The sequence below is a fragment of the Scatophagus argus genome, chromosome 1 (assembly GCF_020382885.2).
Source record: "Scatophagus argus isolate fScaArg1 chromosome 1, fScaArg1.pri, whole genome shotgun sequence".
Classification (NCBI taxonomy): domain Eukaryota; kingdom Metazoa; phylum Chordata; class Actinopteri; family Scatophagidae; genus Scatophagus; species Scatophagus argus.
In genome coordinates, this window is record NC_058493.1 from 20,146,884 (window position 1) to 20,166,122 (window position 19,239).

General features: G+C 42.5%; 3 protein-coding genes across 3 annotated transcripts; 2 read left to right on the top strand and 1 right to left on the bottom strand.

Moving 5' to 3' along the window:
- Positions 1–40: 40 nt before the first annotated feature.
- On the bottom strand, positions 41–5,361 carry blzf1 (basic leucine zipper nuclear factor 1). Its single transcript, XM_046390378.1, has 7 exons — positions 5,053–5,361; positions 4,612–4,705; positions 3,432–3,892; positions 2,868–3,067; positions 2,540–2,668; positions 1,817–2,045; positions 41–1,720 (listed from the first exon to the last, which is right to left on the bottom strand). The coding sequence occupies exons 2-7, from the start codon at positions 4,628–4,630 to the stop codon at positions 1,535–1,537; spliced, it is 1,224 nt and encodes a 407-aa protein (XP_046246334.1). The 5' UTR covers positions 4,631–4,705; positions 5,053–5,361; the 3' UTR covers positions 41–1,534.
- ercc5 (excision repair cross-complementation group 5) lies at positions 4,652–13,673 on the top strand. Its single transcript, XM_046390339.1, has 16 exons — positions 4,652–4,729; positions 5,645–5,837; positions 5,975–6,150; positions 6,263–6,378; positions 6,587–6,688; positions 7,057–7,123; positions 7,341–7,484; positions 7,567–7,777; positions 8,158–9,144; positions 9,239–9,516; positions 9,637–9,756; positions 10,201–10,414; positions 10,954–11,098; positions 11,836–12,036; positions 12,121–12,205; positions 12,893–13,673. Exons 2-16 carry the CDS (start codon positions 5,750–5,752, stop codon positions 13,409–13,411), a joined length of 3,453 nt encoding a protein of 1,150 aa, XP_046246295.1. The 5' UTR covers positions 4,652–4,729; positions 5,645–5,749; the 3' UTR covers positions 13,412–13,673.
- Positions 13,674–13,820: 147 nt separating this feature from the next.
- On the top strand, positions 13,821–18,561 carry mettl21e (methyltransferase like 21e). Its single transcript, XM_046390393.1, has 5 exons — positions 13,821–14,278; positions 17,259–17,398; positions 17,499–17,616; positions 17,747–17,844; positions 17,973–18,561. The coding sequence occupies exons 1-5, from the start codon at positions 14,233–14,235 to the stop codon at positions 18,297–18,299; spliced, it is 729 nt and encodes a 242-aa protein (XP_046246349.1). The 5' UTR covers positions 13,821–14,232; the 3' UTR covers positions 18,300–18,561.
- Positions 18,562–19,239: the final 678 nt, after the last annotated feature.

Below are 19,239 nucleotides of genomic sequence, written 5' to 3' on the forward strand. Positions count from 1 at the left end.
TGTTTGGCTACAGGGTTATGAACAAGACAAGAACAAGACATTTAAAAAGAGAAATTACTTTGGTCTTTATTTTGGTCTATATGGAAAACATAAGATGTATAAATATTTTTAAAGTCTGCTTTTCACTGTAAATTACAGTATCACCATAGATGCAAAAAGCAATGTTCCCATACAGATGACATCAATCAAAATATAATACAGTCTGGTTTAAGAAAACTGCAAAAGGGCATGTGTAATATATTACTAATCATTTCACAGTAATGTATTCTGAGACAAAAAAAAGTTTATAAATCATTTTAAATTACAAAAAACATCACCCAAGTGAACATGGCTGATTCAAAAAAAAAAAAAGTGAAACATTTTCTTTTTAAAATCGTTTTCGAAAATGCCTGTGTACCATTTTTCTTTGAAAATCCACAAAGTCAATGTCTCTGCAAATAACAATGTTTGTGTGTGCATAATTGACTTTGAACAATACTACTCCACAACAAGTCTATTTCAGCACTCTAAAATCATTTCCAAAACATTTAATGTATATTATAAAGCCTTTGAAGCGTGCAGTATACAAAATATATTAACTCTACGGTTGTTCTGATATCAGTATCGGACAGGCCTGTACGCAACCTAACAGAGGCTTTTTACTGCATCCATAACTTAACATCTAACCAGGGTTAGTGGTATACCGCCATTACAAATTAATAAAACTGCAATGGTACTCTGTATCTGCCAATACTCAAAGTTCATGTATCGGAAAGGAAAAATATCAGAATACATCTAATGACTACAATATGTTAATATACAGTATAGCACCACCATAGCGATAAATTGGGGAGACCCCTGCAATATAAAAGGCTTCCTCACTTATTTATTATTATATTCTTCACAGTGCATGTGAGGCTGTGAAGTTTGCTTATTGTCTGTTGTGTGATAACATCTTGGAGTTAATTTCCACAACAGGCTGACTAGGCAAGCCTCAGGCATTAGGGCCTGTTTGCACATTTTCTTATGGATATAGGAAAATGTAAAAAAACAAACAAACAAAAACACACTGACCTAATGTTCAAGTTTGAATAAGCAAACTCTTTTCACCATGTAACACTGATTCATCTTGACCTTACATCCCAGCAATAAATAGCACATTTCATAGTGTAAACAAGGCTGCAATGGTTTGGAAATGCATTCTTTAAAAAAAAAAAAAGACATAATTTTTACATCATGATTATTCAAGAAACAACATTATTTTTTTAGCATTTTCTTCAAGTTTAAGAGAGCAGTATAAACAGCAGTTTGATTGAGAAAAAATTAAAATCCTTATCTGAGTCTGTGGAAATCCAACAGCGACGACTGCTACACACCAAAATAGGTAGCAAAAATACGCAAGCTTGAGCAGCTAAGTTCTGGTGCCTGCTGAAGAAGTGACTTAACAGAGCAACAATATCCTCCAGAGTACAGTCCTGTTCAGAAATCAGTCCTTGGAAATAAGATCTCATGCTGCATCGGTGTCTGATGGGGACATTTTGCTGCTCTTTCACCTCTACAGCACCAGGATTTCTCCGGTGCAGCGTTCGCAGCAGTTAAAAGTAATGTTCTCATAGCGGGTGTATGGGTGAAACCTGCCAATGCTCTTTTTGTTGTTGAGGAAATCTGAGGGGGCAGAATCACAGAGTGGAGAATCTGTCTTGTTTTCTGAACAGGAAATTGGGTCTAAAATCTTCAGCACCTAAGATAGAAAACAGATAGCACGTTTGAGAACCTCTGTATGCTATGACAAATATCAGACTATGGTTAGATTTGTGCAAGGATATACAGTTTGTACCTTCTCAGCCATCTTCTCAGCTGGTGTGCTGCAGAGCTGTTCGGCTGTTGCACTGCTGCTCTTCACCACACTGCTGCTGCCACTGGTGTTCCCCAGCAGGTGGGAGTTGATAGCATCTGCTAGCTTGTGATTGGCTGCTGCCAGCTCTCCAGTGCTGAGGGGCTGTGCACTGGGGTAGTACGTCTGCTGTCTGCCCCACTGAAGAGACACCAGGAGCTGCTCCAAAGATCTGCGTTCACAGTAGACTGATTATTTGTTTTAAATCCTCTTCAGTCAGCAGTGAGTTATGTTTGTCACATTAGTCATGCACTGTCACTGAAGAGCTCTTGCTAACAGCTGGTGTGACCTGCTGGTGCTGCTTCTGCAAGCATAATGGGAGTTGAATCTTAAAGTTTATGTTTTAATTTATTTTGATGTACTGAACTTTTATTGGGCACTTGACAGCTTTTAGCCCTGTAAGTATTTACGGTTAATCTTTAATATGTGAATAAATGACTACACATCACTCTTTCAGGACGCAAATTTTCCTCATCATCAGGAGATGTTTACAACAAGTAGTCTTTTTTTATTACGTCCTCGGAAAACCCAGCTGGAAACGATTCAGAATTTTTAGGACAGGCATTTTTTTCTGCTGGGACGTACTGGTTGCTGAGACATATCTGCAGGAGGTATATGTGCGTTATTCAGTTTAGCAATTACTAATCAGTGGTCATGTCATCATACCTGTGAGTGAGCACCATGTCCCTGGAGAACTCCTCTCTTTCTAACAGCAGGTCCTGAATGGCTCCTTGTGCCTCTCTTGTCTGTCTTTGCAGGGCTGCTCTGGCATTTGTCAGCTCCTCTGCCATGACTCTGAAGAGAAAACAGCGATACAACTATTTATTTGGCGTGATCACTGTGATTATGTCATCTCTTATCAATTCTCGCAGATGTTGAAAATGACCCTGATGGATGCTTCGCCACATAAAGCTTATTTTAAAATTGAGGATGAGGGGACAGAAGCTGTTGGTGCCCAAAAATAAAACATCAATTTGCCTTGTCTACTTCATACCTGCTGGCCAGGAACTTGCTTCTCCACACATCACACTGGATACTCATACGCTCCAGCTGCTCTGCAGTGTGTGCCAGACTTCGGCCCAGAGCCTCATTCTCTAGAATCAGCTGGTTCTTCTCCCGTGCCAGACGCTCAAAGTGGTACTGAAGGTCATCGCCAACAGAGGCCACTAGCAGTTTCTTTAGCTCACGGTTCACCTGACACATAGAATGAATTAAAGTTACTTAATCCCTATTATAGTTTAAAACATGTATGGAGAAAAAAAAACAGTTTCCTTTATATTCATTTAAACGCATCAACAGAAACACAGTGGTCTCATCACCATATCCTCTCAAAGAGATGGGACAAAGATACAGGATTTCCCTCGGGATCCATGAATTTCCCTTGGGATCAATAATAGTAGGATCAATGGGATCAATAGTATCTATCTATCTATCTATTATTTGAATTCAGACAGAAAGAAAAAGTAAATAAACCCGGTCAGGGTACACTTTCCTGATGGTGCAAAGTCTAATATGGCTAATACTTAAATAAAATGTATGTGCTGCATTGAAGCCTTACCTCTGTCTGCACACGGAGCTGATTAGAAAGGCCTTCCTTGTCCTGAAGGAGCCGGCGTTCAGAGTTCTGCAGTTTCTCCAGCTGTCCTCTCCAGTCCTCCACCAGAGGCAGTGGGGGAGAACCTTGCTCCTCAGCCTGTTGCCCAGCCTCCCCTTTCCCATCAGAGGGACCTGAGCGACTGGTCCGGCTAATGGCGGCACGTGGAATAACAATCCTCACAGCCTCTACCTCTGTGCAGGCCTCTCGACTCACTCTGCCCAGGTGGAGCACCCCGAGAGGTTGGGGAGCAGCAGGAGGAGCGGGATGGGAAAATTTGGGGCTGTGTTTTGGATTAGTCACCTTCAGGACGGGAAGTGCAGACGAACTTGGTGGCAGTGTATCTGTGTTCACCTCCAGGACAGCTGGTGTTTTTTTAGTTTCCATGCCATCGCCAGCGCCTCGAATAGGCACGTTGGCAGAATCTGCATAAGAGATAATATAAGAAATAAACAAGGTCAAGTTTACACTTTGCACTTAAATAAGTGTCCTGAGTGATCCAACCAGAAATGGACCGCTCTAAATACAAGTGTAAACATTCCTATAACACACTGCAATTCATGTGTTATATATGTTAATCCTGATGTTTCTCTGACAACACTGAATGATCATCTAGATAGTTCCCTATTGAATTCCAAAAGTGTAAACGTTCACACTGGATTTCATTGAGCATTCAGACAACTTCATGTACAGCTGACTGTGCACATACAAGATTAAATACTGGACTATATTCTATAGCTGAAGGTGTGGACAACATTATGGTCTTACTATCGACCTCAAGGACTGAATTTGTACACGGAAAAATTCACACGGCTGTATGGATGAGTGCAGGTTTTGGTGTGTTAGTCACACTCACAAGTTGGAAAATCAAGCGATCAGTTAAAATTGATTATGTTCAAGTTATGACTTTGCAGTTTCATTTGAGCATAACCTGGATCGATGTAAACACAGTATTCTTAGTCTAAACAGGCTGTTTAACAACCTTTGCATACATCAAATTGTATGTAATTTAACAAATCGTCAATAAACGAAAACATAAAATAAAGTGGTCTCAAACCAGACGACTGCTCATCACCTTGTTGCAACAGGCTAAAGAGATATGAAACAACTGTTTGTGAATTTAATAAAAAAAAACAGTACATACCTCTCACAGCAGCAGTCATCGTGGAGGAGGTGGTGCTAGCTGAAAAGGGACTGTGTAGTTTACGTTAAGTGAAACCCAGGTCTTCAGGTTCGTCCTGTGACAATTAACAATGAGGGAAGTAAGTTAACGTTAACTTATTTGTTGTTACGCATTTAAAGCGCTCAGACTGTGACAGCGATCAAATATGGTCAGCGTTAACAGCTGAGGTGGCGTTATTAGTTACGTTACACGATAACGGTAGCTAGCTGGTGAGCTAACCCGCTAATGTTAGCTGTTCGCCGAGGAGCATTACGAAAAGGAACAGTTGACGCCAAGTTCTACAACCCATGTTACAGTAACAACGCTGTCACGAAGGCTATTAGCTAAACGAGAAGACACTTTCAAATACAACAGAGATCCATTATTTTATTTTGGGATTCAGATAAATTGTTTAGAACATACCGGTAAGACAAATAGCTCCAACCCTCCGACTAAGTCACCGCAAGCTCTTTATTTTGTCACCGGACACAGTTGGCCGATGAAGAATGGACAAGAGCGAAAATTGCCCTGGGCTTGGCTCTCAGGCAAAAGATCCTGTCAAGAACACGCTTCTGTCTTGTAAATCATGTTCGACGGTGCACATTGTTGAATATCGTGTTTTAAAATTCACCCAGGCCATGTTTTTTATTGACTACAACATGTCCATTTTGCCAAAATAGAAGCGTTATGGAAGCCTGACAAGACGGACCCGTGAAGGAAAAAACCCAGCGTGTGTGTGTGTGTGTAACTGTCCGTCCTTCCCCTCCCCACGAAACTGATCTCCAATCGGTTGTTTTGATATCCTATCAGAATTCTTTTAACAGTAACTACATGTGAAACTGATAAGAGATCAGAAATTTGATGCTGTCTGAAGCAGGCGGTGTAACATCTTACTCGACCTGAGCGACGCGGAACCTTCATGTGCAGTCGATATTTGCTCGTCGGACAAGAATAGTGTAACAACAAACGTTGAAAAGTGCCGCTGTGATGTTGTTTTTTTGTCTTTCCACTCCAGTGGTTTTCGGAGTTGATATGAGAAAATGTTCAAGTTAGCCAAGCACAGTTAATTGTTGCAAGGTTTTGTGTTCACAATACTACAAGTGAGTTTCGGGCTACAGTCATGGGAGTGCACGGACTCTGGAGGCTACTGGAGAGTACAGGGAAACCCATCAACCCCGAAACTCTGGAAGGAAAGATCCTTGCTGTTGGTATCTTGGTTTGATGCTAATCTGTTTGTCTGTCATTGTTTTAGAATGGTCTCGTCATCTTTCCTCCATTTCTCTGTCCGATGTTTAATGCTGCTTTCTGTTAAGTCATTGCATTAACCTTAACCAGACACCTCCAGACATTAGTATATGGCTGAACCAGGCAGTGAAGGGGGTGAGAGACCGTGAAGGTAACAGTGTCCATAACGCTCACCTCCTCACTCTCTTCCACCGCATCTGTAAGCTGCTTTTCTTCCGCATCAGGCCAGTGTTTGTGTTTGATGGGGAAGCGCCACAGCTGAAGAAACAGACTCTGGTACGTCCAGTCACTTAACCAGTCTGTGTAACTGTTTTCTGAACAAAGATAACCGATTTTGAATATTTTTACCAAATGTATGCGATTGGCTGTGACTGTGATACTGTTGCAGGCTCTGAGGAGGCAGAGGAAAGAGGAGCTAAGCCAGGAGTCCAGACAGACCAATGAGAAACTCCTCAAGACGTTCCTGAAGAGACAAGCTATCAAAGCTGCACTTGGAGACCGAAGGTAGGAGAGAGGGGCAGTGTACAGGTGGGGGGGTGGCAGAGAAAACACAACGCTCTTCCCTTGTTTCTGACACATAAGAGACACAAAGCTTCCTGTCATGTTTCTCCTATGTCTCCTTCTCTACTTGCCTACTGTCCAAATAGCCATTAGAGTCATTGTAATGTCAGCACTTTTATTCTGAAATATCTTTTTATTTTTCTCTCCACAGTAAGGATCCTCTACCCAGCCTTTCCAGCGTGAGGAGAGATGAGGTGGACGATATGTATGTCCTACCAGCCCTGCCAGCTGCAGAGGAGAAGGACAAAAGCAGGTCAGAGGCCTGGGGAAGGTTACTATTCACTTGTTAGAAAGGATGAAGTGACAACTTTCACTCAGACTAACTACAGTCTATTTCTGAGTTTTACATCTGTCCTTTGCTAAATGAAGAAGAGGATGCCAAGCTTCTCCTCTTCACATGTGTGTTAGATAGGAGAGTCAGGTGTTCTGTGGAGACAAATCCTGACACTCCTGACTAGCCAAGCCAAGTGTTGTATTCGTGACTCTCTTTGCATGAACAGAAATAAGTTAAAACATTTTTTCTTTAATCAGTGACAAGTTACCATTTACGGTGCCTTGTTTTATGTAGTTATTTCACAAATAATAATGATACTGTAATTGTGTTGTGTTTCATTCTTGCAGTTCAGAGGAGGAGGACGAGGAAGAGAAAGAGTGGGCAGAGATGGTTGACAGTTATCCCATGTATCAGGTAAAAGAACATCAAATTATATACTGCAACAGCGCCACCATTTAATACAGTACAAATAGTTTGTGTTCAATCTGGACGATGCCTCAGTGTTATATTGATTGAAGAGACAAGATATTATCTGGTATTTTGGTTTTAATATTTTAAGATTGCTTTGTTGTTACTGGACTCTTTGGTCCTGTATTGCATTAAAGTGATGTAATTTTCTTCGAAACTGAAGGGGGAATTTTATGATGACCCCAACTCAGTGGACATCAACTCAGAGGAGTTTGCCGGCCTGCCTCCCGAAATGAAACACGAGATACTCAAAGACATGAAAGAGTTTTCCAAAAGACGGCGGACCATGTACAACAAACCTCCAGAGGTACTGTTCGCTTTTATTCACACTCACACACTCAGCCATCTCCTCCTCCGTAACACAGACTTCACTCTTCACTCCCTCTTAGCACTCAGGTGACTTTTCCCAGTACCAGCTGGCCGGCCTGCTGCAGAGGAACGAGCTGAACCAGCGTCTGGAGGGTGTGGAGAAAGAGATGAGCCAGCGGAGCGCCGTCAGCGCCCCACAGCTCTGCGAACAGGACGGGGATCAGCAGAGTCACAGCGTAGAGTCAAACCGACTGGTTTCCGAAGACCATTCTCACTATATCCTTATTAAAGGTGAGGGCGGGTATGATGATGTGATTACAGATATTCTGTATTTTACCGGAAAATTGTTAGTTTGGTTGAACGCATCGAAAGAGCAAATGCTCACAACCGTATTAGTTGACATTTTGATTTAAAATAAAGCACAGTAATTTTTCAATGTGCTAGATTACTCGCCTCAATCATATTTAAATCTCTGCAAGTAGATTGGGGGCATGTTGACATCTGTAAAAACCAATGGGTGTATGGAAGCTAAATTAATCTACAATCTCATAAGATGTATTTTAGACATCACAAGTAAAAGTGACTGTAACATACAATGTAAATACAAATCTAAAAATGCAAGCTTGTCTGCGTGTTTATATTTAAAACACTGCCCCACATTTCTTACATAGGCTCGAGAACGAGTGAGACTGCCCCCAAGGACCGACCTGCAGCTGCGCCCTGGTCTGGGGGCTTCCTGTCCAGCAGCGGAAGACAAACAGCAGGCAGACCTGAGCCACTCTGGCGTCCTGCTTGTGAGGAAGAGGAGAAAGTCCGAGGTTCTTCCCCAGAAGACTCCAAACCATCTGTCTCAACGCCGTTTCAGGGAGACACGTCACCACCCTCACCTCGTACACTTCAGGCAATCCAGGCCGCAATGAACGACAGCTCAGATGAGGAGAGGGTAGATCACGAAAAGAACGGCGGTAGTTTGTCCCCACGTACTCAACGGGCAATCCACCAAGCTCTCGCTGAGGAGGACGACAGCGGTGCTGAACATGTGACTCTAACTGGCAGGTCACCCACCAAACTGCAGGCGAATATCATTCATCATCGTGTACCACAAGTGGTCCTCAGCAGCTCAGAGGAAGAGCGAGAACCTGATGGCGTGAACTGTTTACCTAAAGAAAATGGTGACTCAAAGGGTAGCCCGATGAGCCAAAGTTTACATGTGAAAGATAGTATGTTTGTCAGTAGTTCTGAAGATGAGATGGAAGAAGTGATTGGTCAGAGAAATAAGGCATTTCACTTTGCGGTGCTGCAACAACTTCACAAGGGAGAGATGAAGTCAGAAGAGGAGACAGAGAAAGGACAGTTGATAGAGGATGTGAGGACAGGAAGTGGAGGACAGACAGAGAAACAAGAAGAGCCTGAGAGAAGAGAATCAGAGCACGGATCGATCACAAGGAACAGGGATCTGGTTCAACCGCAGGGTGCTGCTGCCTCCACTCAAAACACAGTATCTATCGACCTCTCTGCACAGGTGTGTGGAAAGCCTCTCAGTGCAGAGACTGAAATTCATCCTGTGCCGTTAGAGCAGAGGAGTAACGAGTCCCCTCCAGAGGACAAGAATGGAGACGATGTGAAGTTAGAGGGCAGTGAGGACAGCGGATCAGAAGGTACAGTTATAGTTTGTATAAGATCATATTCAGTCGTGATTTCATAAACCAGCAGATATTAGCTAAAGTGCATTTTGTTTCCTGCTTTATTTAGAGAGCTTCATCGAGGTATCAGAAGAAGAGTTAAAAGAGGAGGATGAAGATGATTCACTTATAATGATTAGAGAGAAACAATCTCCAGATGAGATCCATGAAGACAAGACCAAGAAAGAAGAAAAACTGGAAGAAAGTTCAACAGAGGCTCCCAGCAGTTTGACATTAGAAGAAGAAGAGGACAAAAACAGACAGACTGAAGAGAAAGAGCTGAAGGAGGGAGCGGAGACAGAATCCCGCTCCACTCCAGTCATCAATGAATGGGAGCATTTTGATGTGGTGAGCGTTGTGGTTTGAGCTGGTTAGCCGTGCTTTAGGCTGAGCTGTCCAGCAGGTTAACGTGTATGAGACAGGTCTGATGCAAAGTGTGTGTGTATTCGTGTGTGTGTTGTGCTGCAGGATGAGCTGGAGGCTCTGGAGAGCTCTCTGCAGGTGGAGCAGAGCAGCCTGAGGGAGCTGAAACAGCAGCAGGAGAGGATGGCGAACACCGTCACCGGACAGATGTACCTGGAGAGCCAGGTGAATGAAAGACACACATAAGCCACACAGACACACAGCCGTCCTTATGAAAATAGTTGACTTATTATTATAAGAATCAAATGAAAATGTAAATCCTCATGCATAGACTCTGTCACTGGGCTGAGATGTGCCAGTCCAGAGAAGGTGCCAAATCGACTGGGGTATAAATTTCAAACATTTCCAGTGCCATGCAGTCAGCATCAGCTTATTCACACTCAATCGACCTCAAAGGTCAACCTGTCAGCATTTTCCTTCTTCATAAAATTACCACGTGACGTAAAACCTCTAGAGTGCCTGGTCTTTCTCAATCCCTTTGGCTGCTTTGGTAATACAAAAAAAAAATATATTTAAAATATTGGCCAATGTAATGTTGGGGTCATTAATAAATCCGACGACGTAACACAGTGACCGCACGGTAATGACTGTTTTCCTCTTCAACACCAGGAGCTGCTGCGGCTGTTTGGCGTGCCGTACCTGGTGGCGCCGATGGAGGCTGAGGCTCAGTGTGCAGCGCTCGACCGCACTGACCACACACACGGGACCATCACAGACGATTCAGATGTGTGGCTGTTTGGAGGGAGACACGTCTACAAGAACTTCTTCAGCCAGGACAAATATGTTGAACACTACCAGTACAGTGACATGCAGAACCAACTGGGTCAGTGCCCGCCATTTTGTGTGTGTGTGTGTGTGTGTGTGTGTGTGTGTGAGAAGGTCCAGAAGAGGTTTTATGCTGTTTAATATTTGGTCCTTATGAAGGTTAAAATTCTTCTTGTTCTTTTCATTGACCAACAGGCCACATCTAACAATTCTTTTCTTTTCTTTTTTTCTTTTTCAATTGCTAATTGTTGTCTAACTTTTGTCTTTGACTTTTATGTTGGTCTGTGTATGACATATCTTATCATTTGTAGTTGCCAGCTTACCTTCATTTATTTCATTTCAAAGCAATTGATATGTAACCATGAGTGCAGATGATGAAGAAAAGTAAGGTGTTGAAATTATACTGGGATGAGTGCTAATCTGATGTGTTCATAGTGCAAGTATCAGAGACAGGTGTTTGTGTCGGCAGTGACTGATGGGCTGTCAGCAAACTGACCAGGCAAGAGTGTCCACGGCTTTACCTCTCTCTCTCTCTCTCTCTCTCTCTCTCTCTCTCTCTCTCTCTCTCTCACACACACCTCTTGCTTATCTTCTCAGGTCTGGACAGGACTAAACTGATAAACCTGGCTTACCTGCTCGGAAGTGACTACACGGAGGGCATACCAGGGGTCGGATATGTGACTGGCATGGAGATACTGAATGAGTTCCCTGGGCCAGGCTTGGAGCCGCTCATACAGTTCAGGTGTGTATGAAACACTGATTAGAATTTGGTGGTCAAAGGTCACGGTTACTGTTGTCTCACAAAACACATTTTTTGAATTGATACACTAATAATTTCACATCAATGTCTAAAAGGTTAAAAGAATTAAGTCATGACAATTTTAGGAAAATTGTCCACTTGATGACATGAAATGTTATGTTTATATTGATATTATCAGCCACACAAACATAGAGTCAATTATACCAAGCCAAACTGTTTGCACAGACACAAGCACAGTATCTATATGCTCTGGTACTTAGGTGGGGGTGTGCAGTTGCTTTGCAGTCCACCGATAAACACAAAGAAGAGAGAAAGAACAAGTTTAGCACAAACTGCTGCTCCTTTATGGAGCCCACACTGTAGACTAGAAAGTCAGACATGTTGTCACGAGTGTGGATGTTTTGGGGTTTTTTTTACGGTTTCAGAAGAAGACAATACGATTGTAATTTGCAGTATGTGTTGAGAAAGGAGGGAAAATGTCTAAGTTCTAACACAACTAAACTTATTAAAGCTATGGAACATTGAATCATGTTTCATTACTCACTTAGCCTCTCCTACCTTCAGGTATGCAGCATTTATAGGCTTTGAACTTCTTCTCAGTATGCAAAAATGTGAAGTTATCCTTTATGATAAATTATGTCCCAAAAGATTTAAACGACTTTAAACAAAATGATGTTCTGAAGGCTCATTACTGTTATTGTTTCGGTTCTTCCTCACAGTGAATGGTGGAAAGAGGCTAAGGAGAAAAAGCGTCTGGTGGCTGATCCTCGCGACACAAAGGTTAAGAATAAACTGAGGAACCTAAAAGTACATCCTGGGTTCCCCAACCCTGCGGTGGCTCAGGCTTACCTGCAACCTGCTGTGGATCAGTCAGACAGCTCTTTCAGCTGGGGACGCCCACAACTCGACATGATCAAAGAATATCCTGTGTGTGCGCGCGTGTGTGTGTGTGAGTGTGAGTGCATGTTTATGAATGAACAAAGTTTCCTTAACCAGTTTTTTACATTCTGTCTGAATCGTTTCGGTTGGAGCAGTCGGAGGACAGAGGAGACTCTTCAGCCTGTGATGAAGCAGCTCAACACTCAGCAGGTAAATAAGACTCAGCCTGTGATTCCTCACCTGGGGTACTTTTACAGTCAGTTACCAGGAGGGTATGTGGAAAAGTATTTAACTCGACTAAACTCAGCTCAAATAAACAGCCAAGATTAAAAGTGATGGATCAACCGTTCTGCAATGTATAACCAGTTGAAATAGCTATGCTGCAAAAACTATGAGCTAAAAGTGAATGAATAGGCAGAAGCAATTTGCTAAATATTATGGGGAAGCAGTTGAAAATGTAAAAGGATAAATGCTTAAAATAGTTATGCAGAAGTAATGAATTGGCTAAAAGCAATGGATAAATGGTTTAAAGGTCCAGTCTCTGCCATTATATGTGATAGTCCTATAAATCCAAACTTAAGCAACACAAACATTGATGGTTCAATTGTATGAGAAAGATATTGTAACAACATTCACTTTCATATAATAGGGTTTAGAGACTGAAAGGTAACAAAGTTTGGTAACCACTGCTATGAGAAGTTACTGCACTTGGCTGTAATGCTGTCACATCTTCAGTCCAGTGTCCTGTAAGCATCCCCGTCTCTTATTGTTAGTCACACTCTCTTGACTGTTTCCAGTTCGATTGGATGCATTTGTAAAAAGTCAGCAACGGAAGGAACGAAATTCCTTTGTGGTCTTACATCATTTATAGCTTTTCCCTCACTATCTTTGCTTTAGACTCAGCTGAGGATTGACTCGTTCTTCCGCATGGAGCAACAGGAAAAGCAGGCGATCCGCAGCCAGCGACTCCGCCGAGCAGTCACCTGCATGAAGAGAAAGGAGAGAGAAGAAGGGGAGGAGGAGGGGGACAGTGAGGAGGAAAAGCCATCCCCATCCAAATCTAAGAGAGGGAAGGCAGCGAGCAAGAGTCCAAAGAAAGGTGGTGGAGAGAGGGAAGAAGGGAGGTCTGCAGGAGGAGGATTTCTGGGGTCAGAGGTCAGTTTTCAACCTCCTCCCACATCTTTGAAGGATGTGAGCAGCACCAGCCAAGAGTCCCTCACAGTAGAAGTTCCTCAATCTACTAAGAGTCTACCTCAGAGGGCCAGGAGGAGCAGCAGCAGCTCTGGCGACAGCGATGGTGGCAATGAAGTTGCTATGGTTACAGCCCGATCTGTGTTCGAAGGCAGCCGACAAGGCCGCGGTGCGAAGAGAGGGAGAGGAAGCGCAAGAGGAAAGGGACGGGGGGCGAAGCGGTGAAGAAAAAACTGAACTTAAGCTATAACATAAGGTGCCTAAGCAATTGTAATATGTAGGATGTAATATGCTCCACACTCTCAAATATCAATATCAAATATATTTTTGATGTATAATGGACTCATTAACATGAGCGATGAATTGAACATTTTTCTGTATTATAGAATATGTGTTTTGTATTGATGTGAAAATGTTTGTACCTGTTTCTGAATGATAACGCTTTGCATTAAAATTTGGAAGTTTTTTTTCAAGTATTTCCACAGTAGATCATTTGTTGTGCTGCATGTCTTCAGCGCTCTTGAATTTCCTTGAGGTTGTATTTCAGTTGTCATCTCCTTCTGCGTATGCCCCCACACCCCAACCCCACCCCCACTCGTCTTTTACCTCGAACAAACACACACACGGAGGTATGTGAAAAAATCTGATCTTTCTAAACAAGTAGCCGATGTTTTGGCTTATTCCAAGTTCAGTTTTTACTTTACTTATTTTTTCCCTCTTGACAGCCCAGCTCCAGTTCGGCAGTGGGACAGAGCAGCTGTTGCTGTCTGTCAGCTGTATTGAATTGGAGAGGGGTTCAAGCACGCCCAGAGTGTGAAATGTGTGGTGGAGCTGAGGGTCAGGGTAGGGTAGCTGGACAAGAAGTTGGGAAATGCTGTATTTATGTGTGTAACTTAAAACCGTAGAAGGCCAACAGCCTGCCACAGATCTGGATCCAGACTGACTCAAATCCAAAGGATCATCTGGGACCAGGAACCAAGAACAGTCGACTGCAACAGATTTTCTGCTGTGGGCGATCTTACCCTCATGCTTGGACTCCTTCAAACATGGAGACTCAACAGTCCAAGGCCATGGAAGAGACCAAAGAAGAAGGTGAGAAAGAGGGAAGGCAGCATTTTTAGGATTTTTGGGGTTTTTTTTTTTTTTAGGACAAGCAAACACTTAAAGATTTCAGAGGTAGTATGCATGCACAGTTACATTTGAATCTAAAAACAGCTAAGTATGAATGTAATGTGAAAGCTTGCAAGACTTACGACTGTGCTGAAATATTTTGCTACAAACAACTGCATCGCTGCATGTTAATGACAAATGGGCAACACAAGTATTTATATGCACGCAAGGGGCATGAATTGAGTTCCTGGGTGCCCCACAAACCCCGTTCAACTTCTGCATTGTGGCTCCAAGGGCTCTCCTGACCTTTTCTTTAATCCAAAATGGGATAACTGACATGATGTGTCAGATGGTCTGAGTAACTGTTAGCACTGACACATAGCTGGAGTCTGACATACTGGCATGATGTTACTAACGAACACAGCCGGATCAGAGGGGCATTATGAGCCCAAATGTGATTCATTTATAGACCAGAGAATCAAATGTTACGTGTAATGCGATATGAGAGAAGAAGAAAAACAAGCTGATTACTCATCTGCTTGATAATGGAAACACCTACAGTGCATCCGGAAAGTATTCACACCGCTTCGCTTTTTCCACATTTTGTTATGTTACAGTCTCATTCCAAAATGGATTAAATTCATTTTTTCCTTCAAAATTCTACACAAAATAACCCATAATGACAAAATGAAACAAGTTTGCTTTCATTTTTTGCAAATTTATTAAAAATAAAAAAACATAAATATAACATGTACATAAGTATTCACACCCTGTGATCAATAAATTGTTGAAGCCCCTTTGGCAGCAATTACAGCCTCAAGTCTTTCTGAGTGTGATCCTATAAGCTTGGCACACTTATGTTTGGGCAGTTTCTCCCACTCTTCAATGCAGAACCTCTCAAGCTCCATCAGGTTGGTTGAGGAGCGTGGGTGCATAGCCATTTTCAGATCTCTCCAGAGGTAGGGCTCAAGTCTGGGCTACTCAAGGACATCCACAGAGTTGTCCCGAAGCCACTCCTTTGTGATGTTCGCTGTATGCTTCGGGTCGCTGTGCTGTTGGATGATAAACCTTCACCCCAGTCTGAGGTCCAGTGCTCTCTGGAGCAGGTTGTCAGCAAGGATGTCTCTGTACTTTGCTGCAGTCATCTTTCCCTTGACTCTTACTAGTCTCCCAGTTCCTGCTGCCACAAAACATTCCCACAGCATGATGCTACCACCACCATGCTTCACAGTAGGAATGGTATTGGCCAGGTGACGAGCAGTGCCTGGTTTCCTCCAGACATGACGCTTGTCATTCATGCCAAAGAGTTCAATCTTTGTTTCATCAGACCAGAGAATTTTGTTTCTTGTGGTCGGAGAGTCCTTCAGGTGCCTTTTGGCAAACTCCAGGTGGACTTTCATATGCATTTTACTGAGGAGTGGCTTCCGTCTGGCCACTCTACCATACAGGCCTGATTGGTGGAGAGCTGCAGAAATGGTTGTCCTTCTTGAAGGTTCTCCGCTTTCCACAGAGCAACTAAGGTTCTTCCACCTCAATCAATCAGTTTAGTTGGCTGGCCAGCTCTTGGAAGAGTCCTGGTGCTTCCAAACCTATTCCACTTATTGATTATGGAGACCACTGTGCTCTTTGGGACCTTCAATGCAGCAGAAATCTTTCTGTACCCTTCCCCAGGCCTGTGCCTCAACACAATCCTGTCTTGGAGGTCTACAGACAATTCCTTTGACTTCATGGCTTGGTTTGTGCTCTGACATTCCCTGTCAACTGTGAGGGCTTATATAGACTGGTGTGTGCCTTTCCAAATCATGCCCAATCAACTGAATTTACCACAGGTGGTCTCAACTCAAGCTGTAGAAACCTCTGAAGGATGATCAGTGGAAACAGGATGCACCTGAGCTCAGTTATGGGTGTCATGGCAAAGGGTGTGAATACTTACATACATGTTACATTTTTTGTTTTTCATTTTTAATAAATGTGCAAAAAAATCCAAGCAAACTTGTTTCACTTTGTCATTGTGAGGTATTTTGTGTAGCAAACAAAATGTGGAAAAAGCGAAGCTGTGTGAATACTTTCCGGATGCACTGTACCAACAATGTGCAGAAGTCCTGCAATCTTTTTGTCATTTGTTAACAGGTTTTTGTCTGAACCCACAGCAGTCACTGCACTGAACAATTTCCATATGAACTACTGTAATTCCTCATCGAATTTATGAGCAAGTTCAACTTAAATGACTGAAAATCAAAGACTGTGATTGTATGAGTTTCCGATGTAAATTAAGAATCTGAAGCCATGTGTAGGTTGCCACTTGAATTGCAGCAAACTTTATCATGTGGAAAGGAGGAAAACACTTTTTACTGACATTTTGACTTGTCACAGCAGGAAAAGCACATATATTAACATTAATTGCAGTTCCATGCCATTTAATCAAACCAGTGTATGATGCCAATGAGCCAGAATTCACAAATGGGTTACAAAACAACCACTATTCCAAAAGGAATTGAGACATTGTGTAAAACATAAATACAACAATGTTATCATTAAATCTGCTCAATTTACTGGAATTTAACTGGAAAGGCGTGGGAAGCTCAGAGAACACCAGTCTGGCACATTCCAGTTTCATGATTGGGTATGAAAGGCATCCTCAAAAGGCTTAGTCATTCATAAGCAAGGATGTGGCGAGGTTTGCCACATTGTGAAACATATGATTGCATAAAGGATATTACAACATGGGCTACGGAAGACTTGGTTAAAAACCACAGTTTGTTTGCAAATCATTTGTGTTTCTGCTTGATGTCTGCCTGTGCATCTCCTGCCATTACAAAATATCTGTGCTGGTCAATCTTGTGATATTCTTGTTATTTTAGATGCTGCGTTTTCCCCACTCACTGTACAATGTCACACATTACAAACTCTATATAAAATTTTTCTTTTTTCAATACGATATCTGTCTCTCCTATGGATGTAGAACTAGCCAAAGCCATAATGGCACGGCAGTTCCACCCCTCTCTTGTTGGACCTGAGTCCTGGGAGGGATACATCTTTTCTGATCTGGAGATCCGTATCAAAGAGTCCACGGACCTCTATGGAGCTGTCCTCTGGCCCTCTGTACGTCCAGACTTTCATTTTATCCCAGTATTTGTGCTTTCACAACCTCCTTTATTTTAAACCTTGCCGGTGAACTCTAAACCTGTTGTCCCCCCAACAGGCGATGGTGTTGTGTCATTTCCTAGAGACCAACCAAGACAAACACAACCTGATGGACAAAAATGTGATTGAACTCGGTGCTGGAACTGGACTCGTCACCATTGTATCCAGCCTGTTAGGTACGGAAACAAAATAATCCAGTTTTGGTAATCTTGATTTTTGTTTTGATCTTCGTCTTTTGGACTTCATCTTTCTTTTGCTGTTTATATCTCAATCCCTTGAACACTCGGCTGCATGGTCTCTCTACAGGCGCTAAGGTGACCTCAACTGACCTGCCAGATGTGCTGGGGAACCTTCAGTACAATGTTACGCGCAACACCAAGGACCGCTGCAAGTACATCCCTCTTGTAGGTTTTCATATTGATATTTCATACTGCTGAATTGATAATATATGAAATATATTTGGATATACTCATAGTTCCGGGTAATATATTAATTTAATACCATATAAATCTTAAATCATTCCTGTTGTTAGGTCACAGAGCTTATTTGGGGTCAGGACGTGGAGCAGCGTTTCCCTCATGCTACACATTGTTTCGACTACATCCTGGCAGCTGACGTGGTGTACGCCCATCCTTACCTGGAAGAGCTGATGGACACCTTTGACTACCTGTGCCAGGAAAACACACAGATCCTGTGGGCCATGCGCTTTCGCCTGGACCCAGAGAACAGCTTTGTGGATCGCTTTCAGCAGCACTTCCACGTAGAGCAGCTGTATGACCTCCCCAGTCTGAGTATCAAACTATACCGAGCCTGGAGGAAGGACAGGAGGACCAAGGAGAGAGGAGACGCTGCTGCCTGAACTGTTAAACTCTTTGTAGCTTAATGGAAAAGTTTTATTTATTCTGTTTTTATGGATGCCATTCATATTTTTCTTTTTGCTTTTTTTTTTTTAACACATTTTATCACACAATTTATAGTTTTAACAGTCCTCTATCTTCAAAAAAGCTCAACAGTCTGACTTATTCATTGCATTTGCTTTGCATTTAATTTAAGTGAAGTAATAAACTGTAAAATAATAAATAATATACTGTCAACTCAAAATATGTCAATATACTGAAGGCTCTTCTTTTAAAAAAAAAAAAATAAATAAAAATGAAAAAACTTGTCGTCTTCTATCAGCAGTACGTCTTATCACCCGAGACTCAAGACCGACTGTGTTGTTTTGGTCCAGTCAGCTCACAGCACTGGCGATCTGGACAAACATGGCTATGAATTTTTCCAGAGGATTTCCGATGACCTTGTGGATTTATTTAGGAGGTCTGTTGCTGTGTGACTTCATTTGGACGATATTATCAGATTTTATGGCTGTTAGAAGTACCAGTTTCAATGAGGACAGGACAAGAATATATTTATTTTAGTATTGCAGTGGAATGCCTTTTATGCTGGAACTGGTGGCTCTCTGAAGATGAATCCTCTGGGGATCTTGAATGACTGGAAAGTGGACCTAATAACATTATTAATAGTCAGCAAGAAGCACAGCTGATGTACAACTGAGGCTGGTCAAAGTTTAGGGACAATATTCAGAGGATGCACTCTTCAGATTAAAAACAATGGGAGGTTTTCATTATGCTATCTCATACTTCCTCCCTTCCTCTCTCCTCAATCCTGTTCCGCCACCTAGAGGATCTGATCTTCCGGTTCCTTAAATGCACCTGAAAGAGGCAGGTAGAGAAGAGGCTTTTAGAGCAGCTGGCAGTGTTGAAACACGGGTGTATTGTTCCTCTCCTCTCTTTCTGACA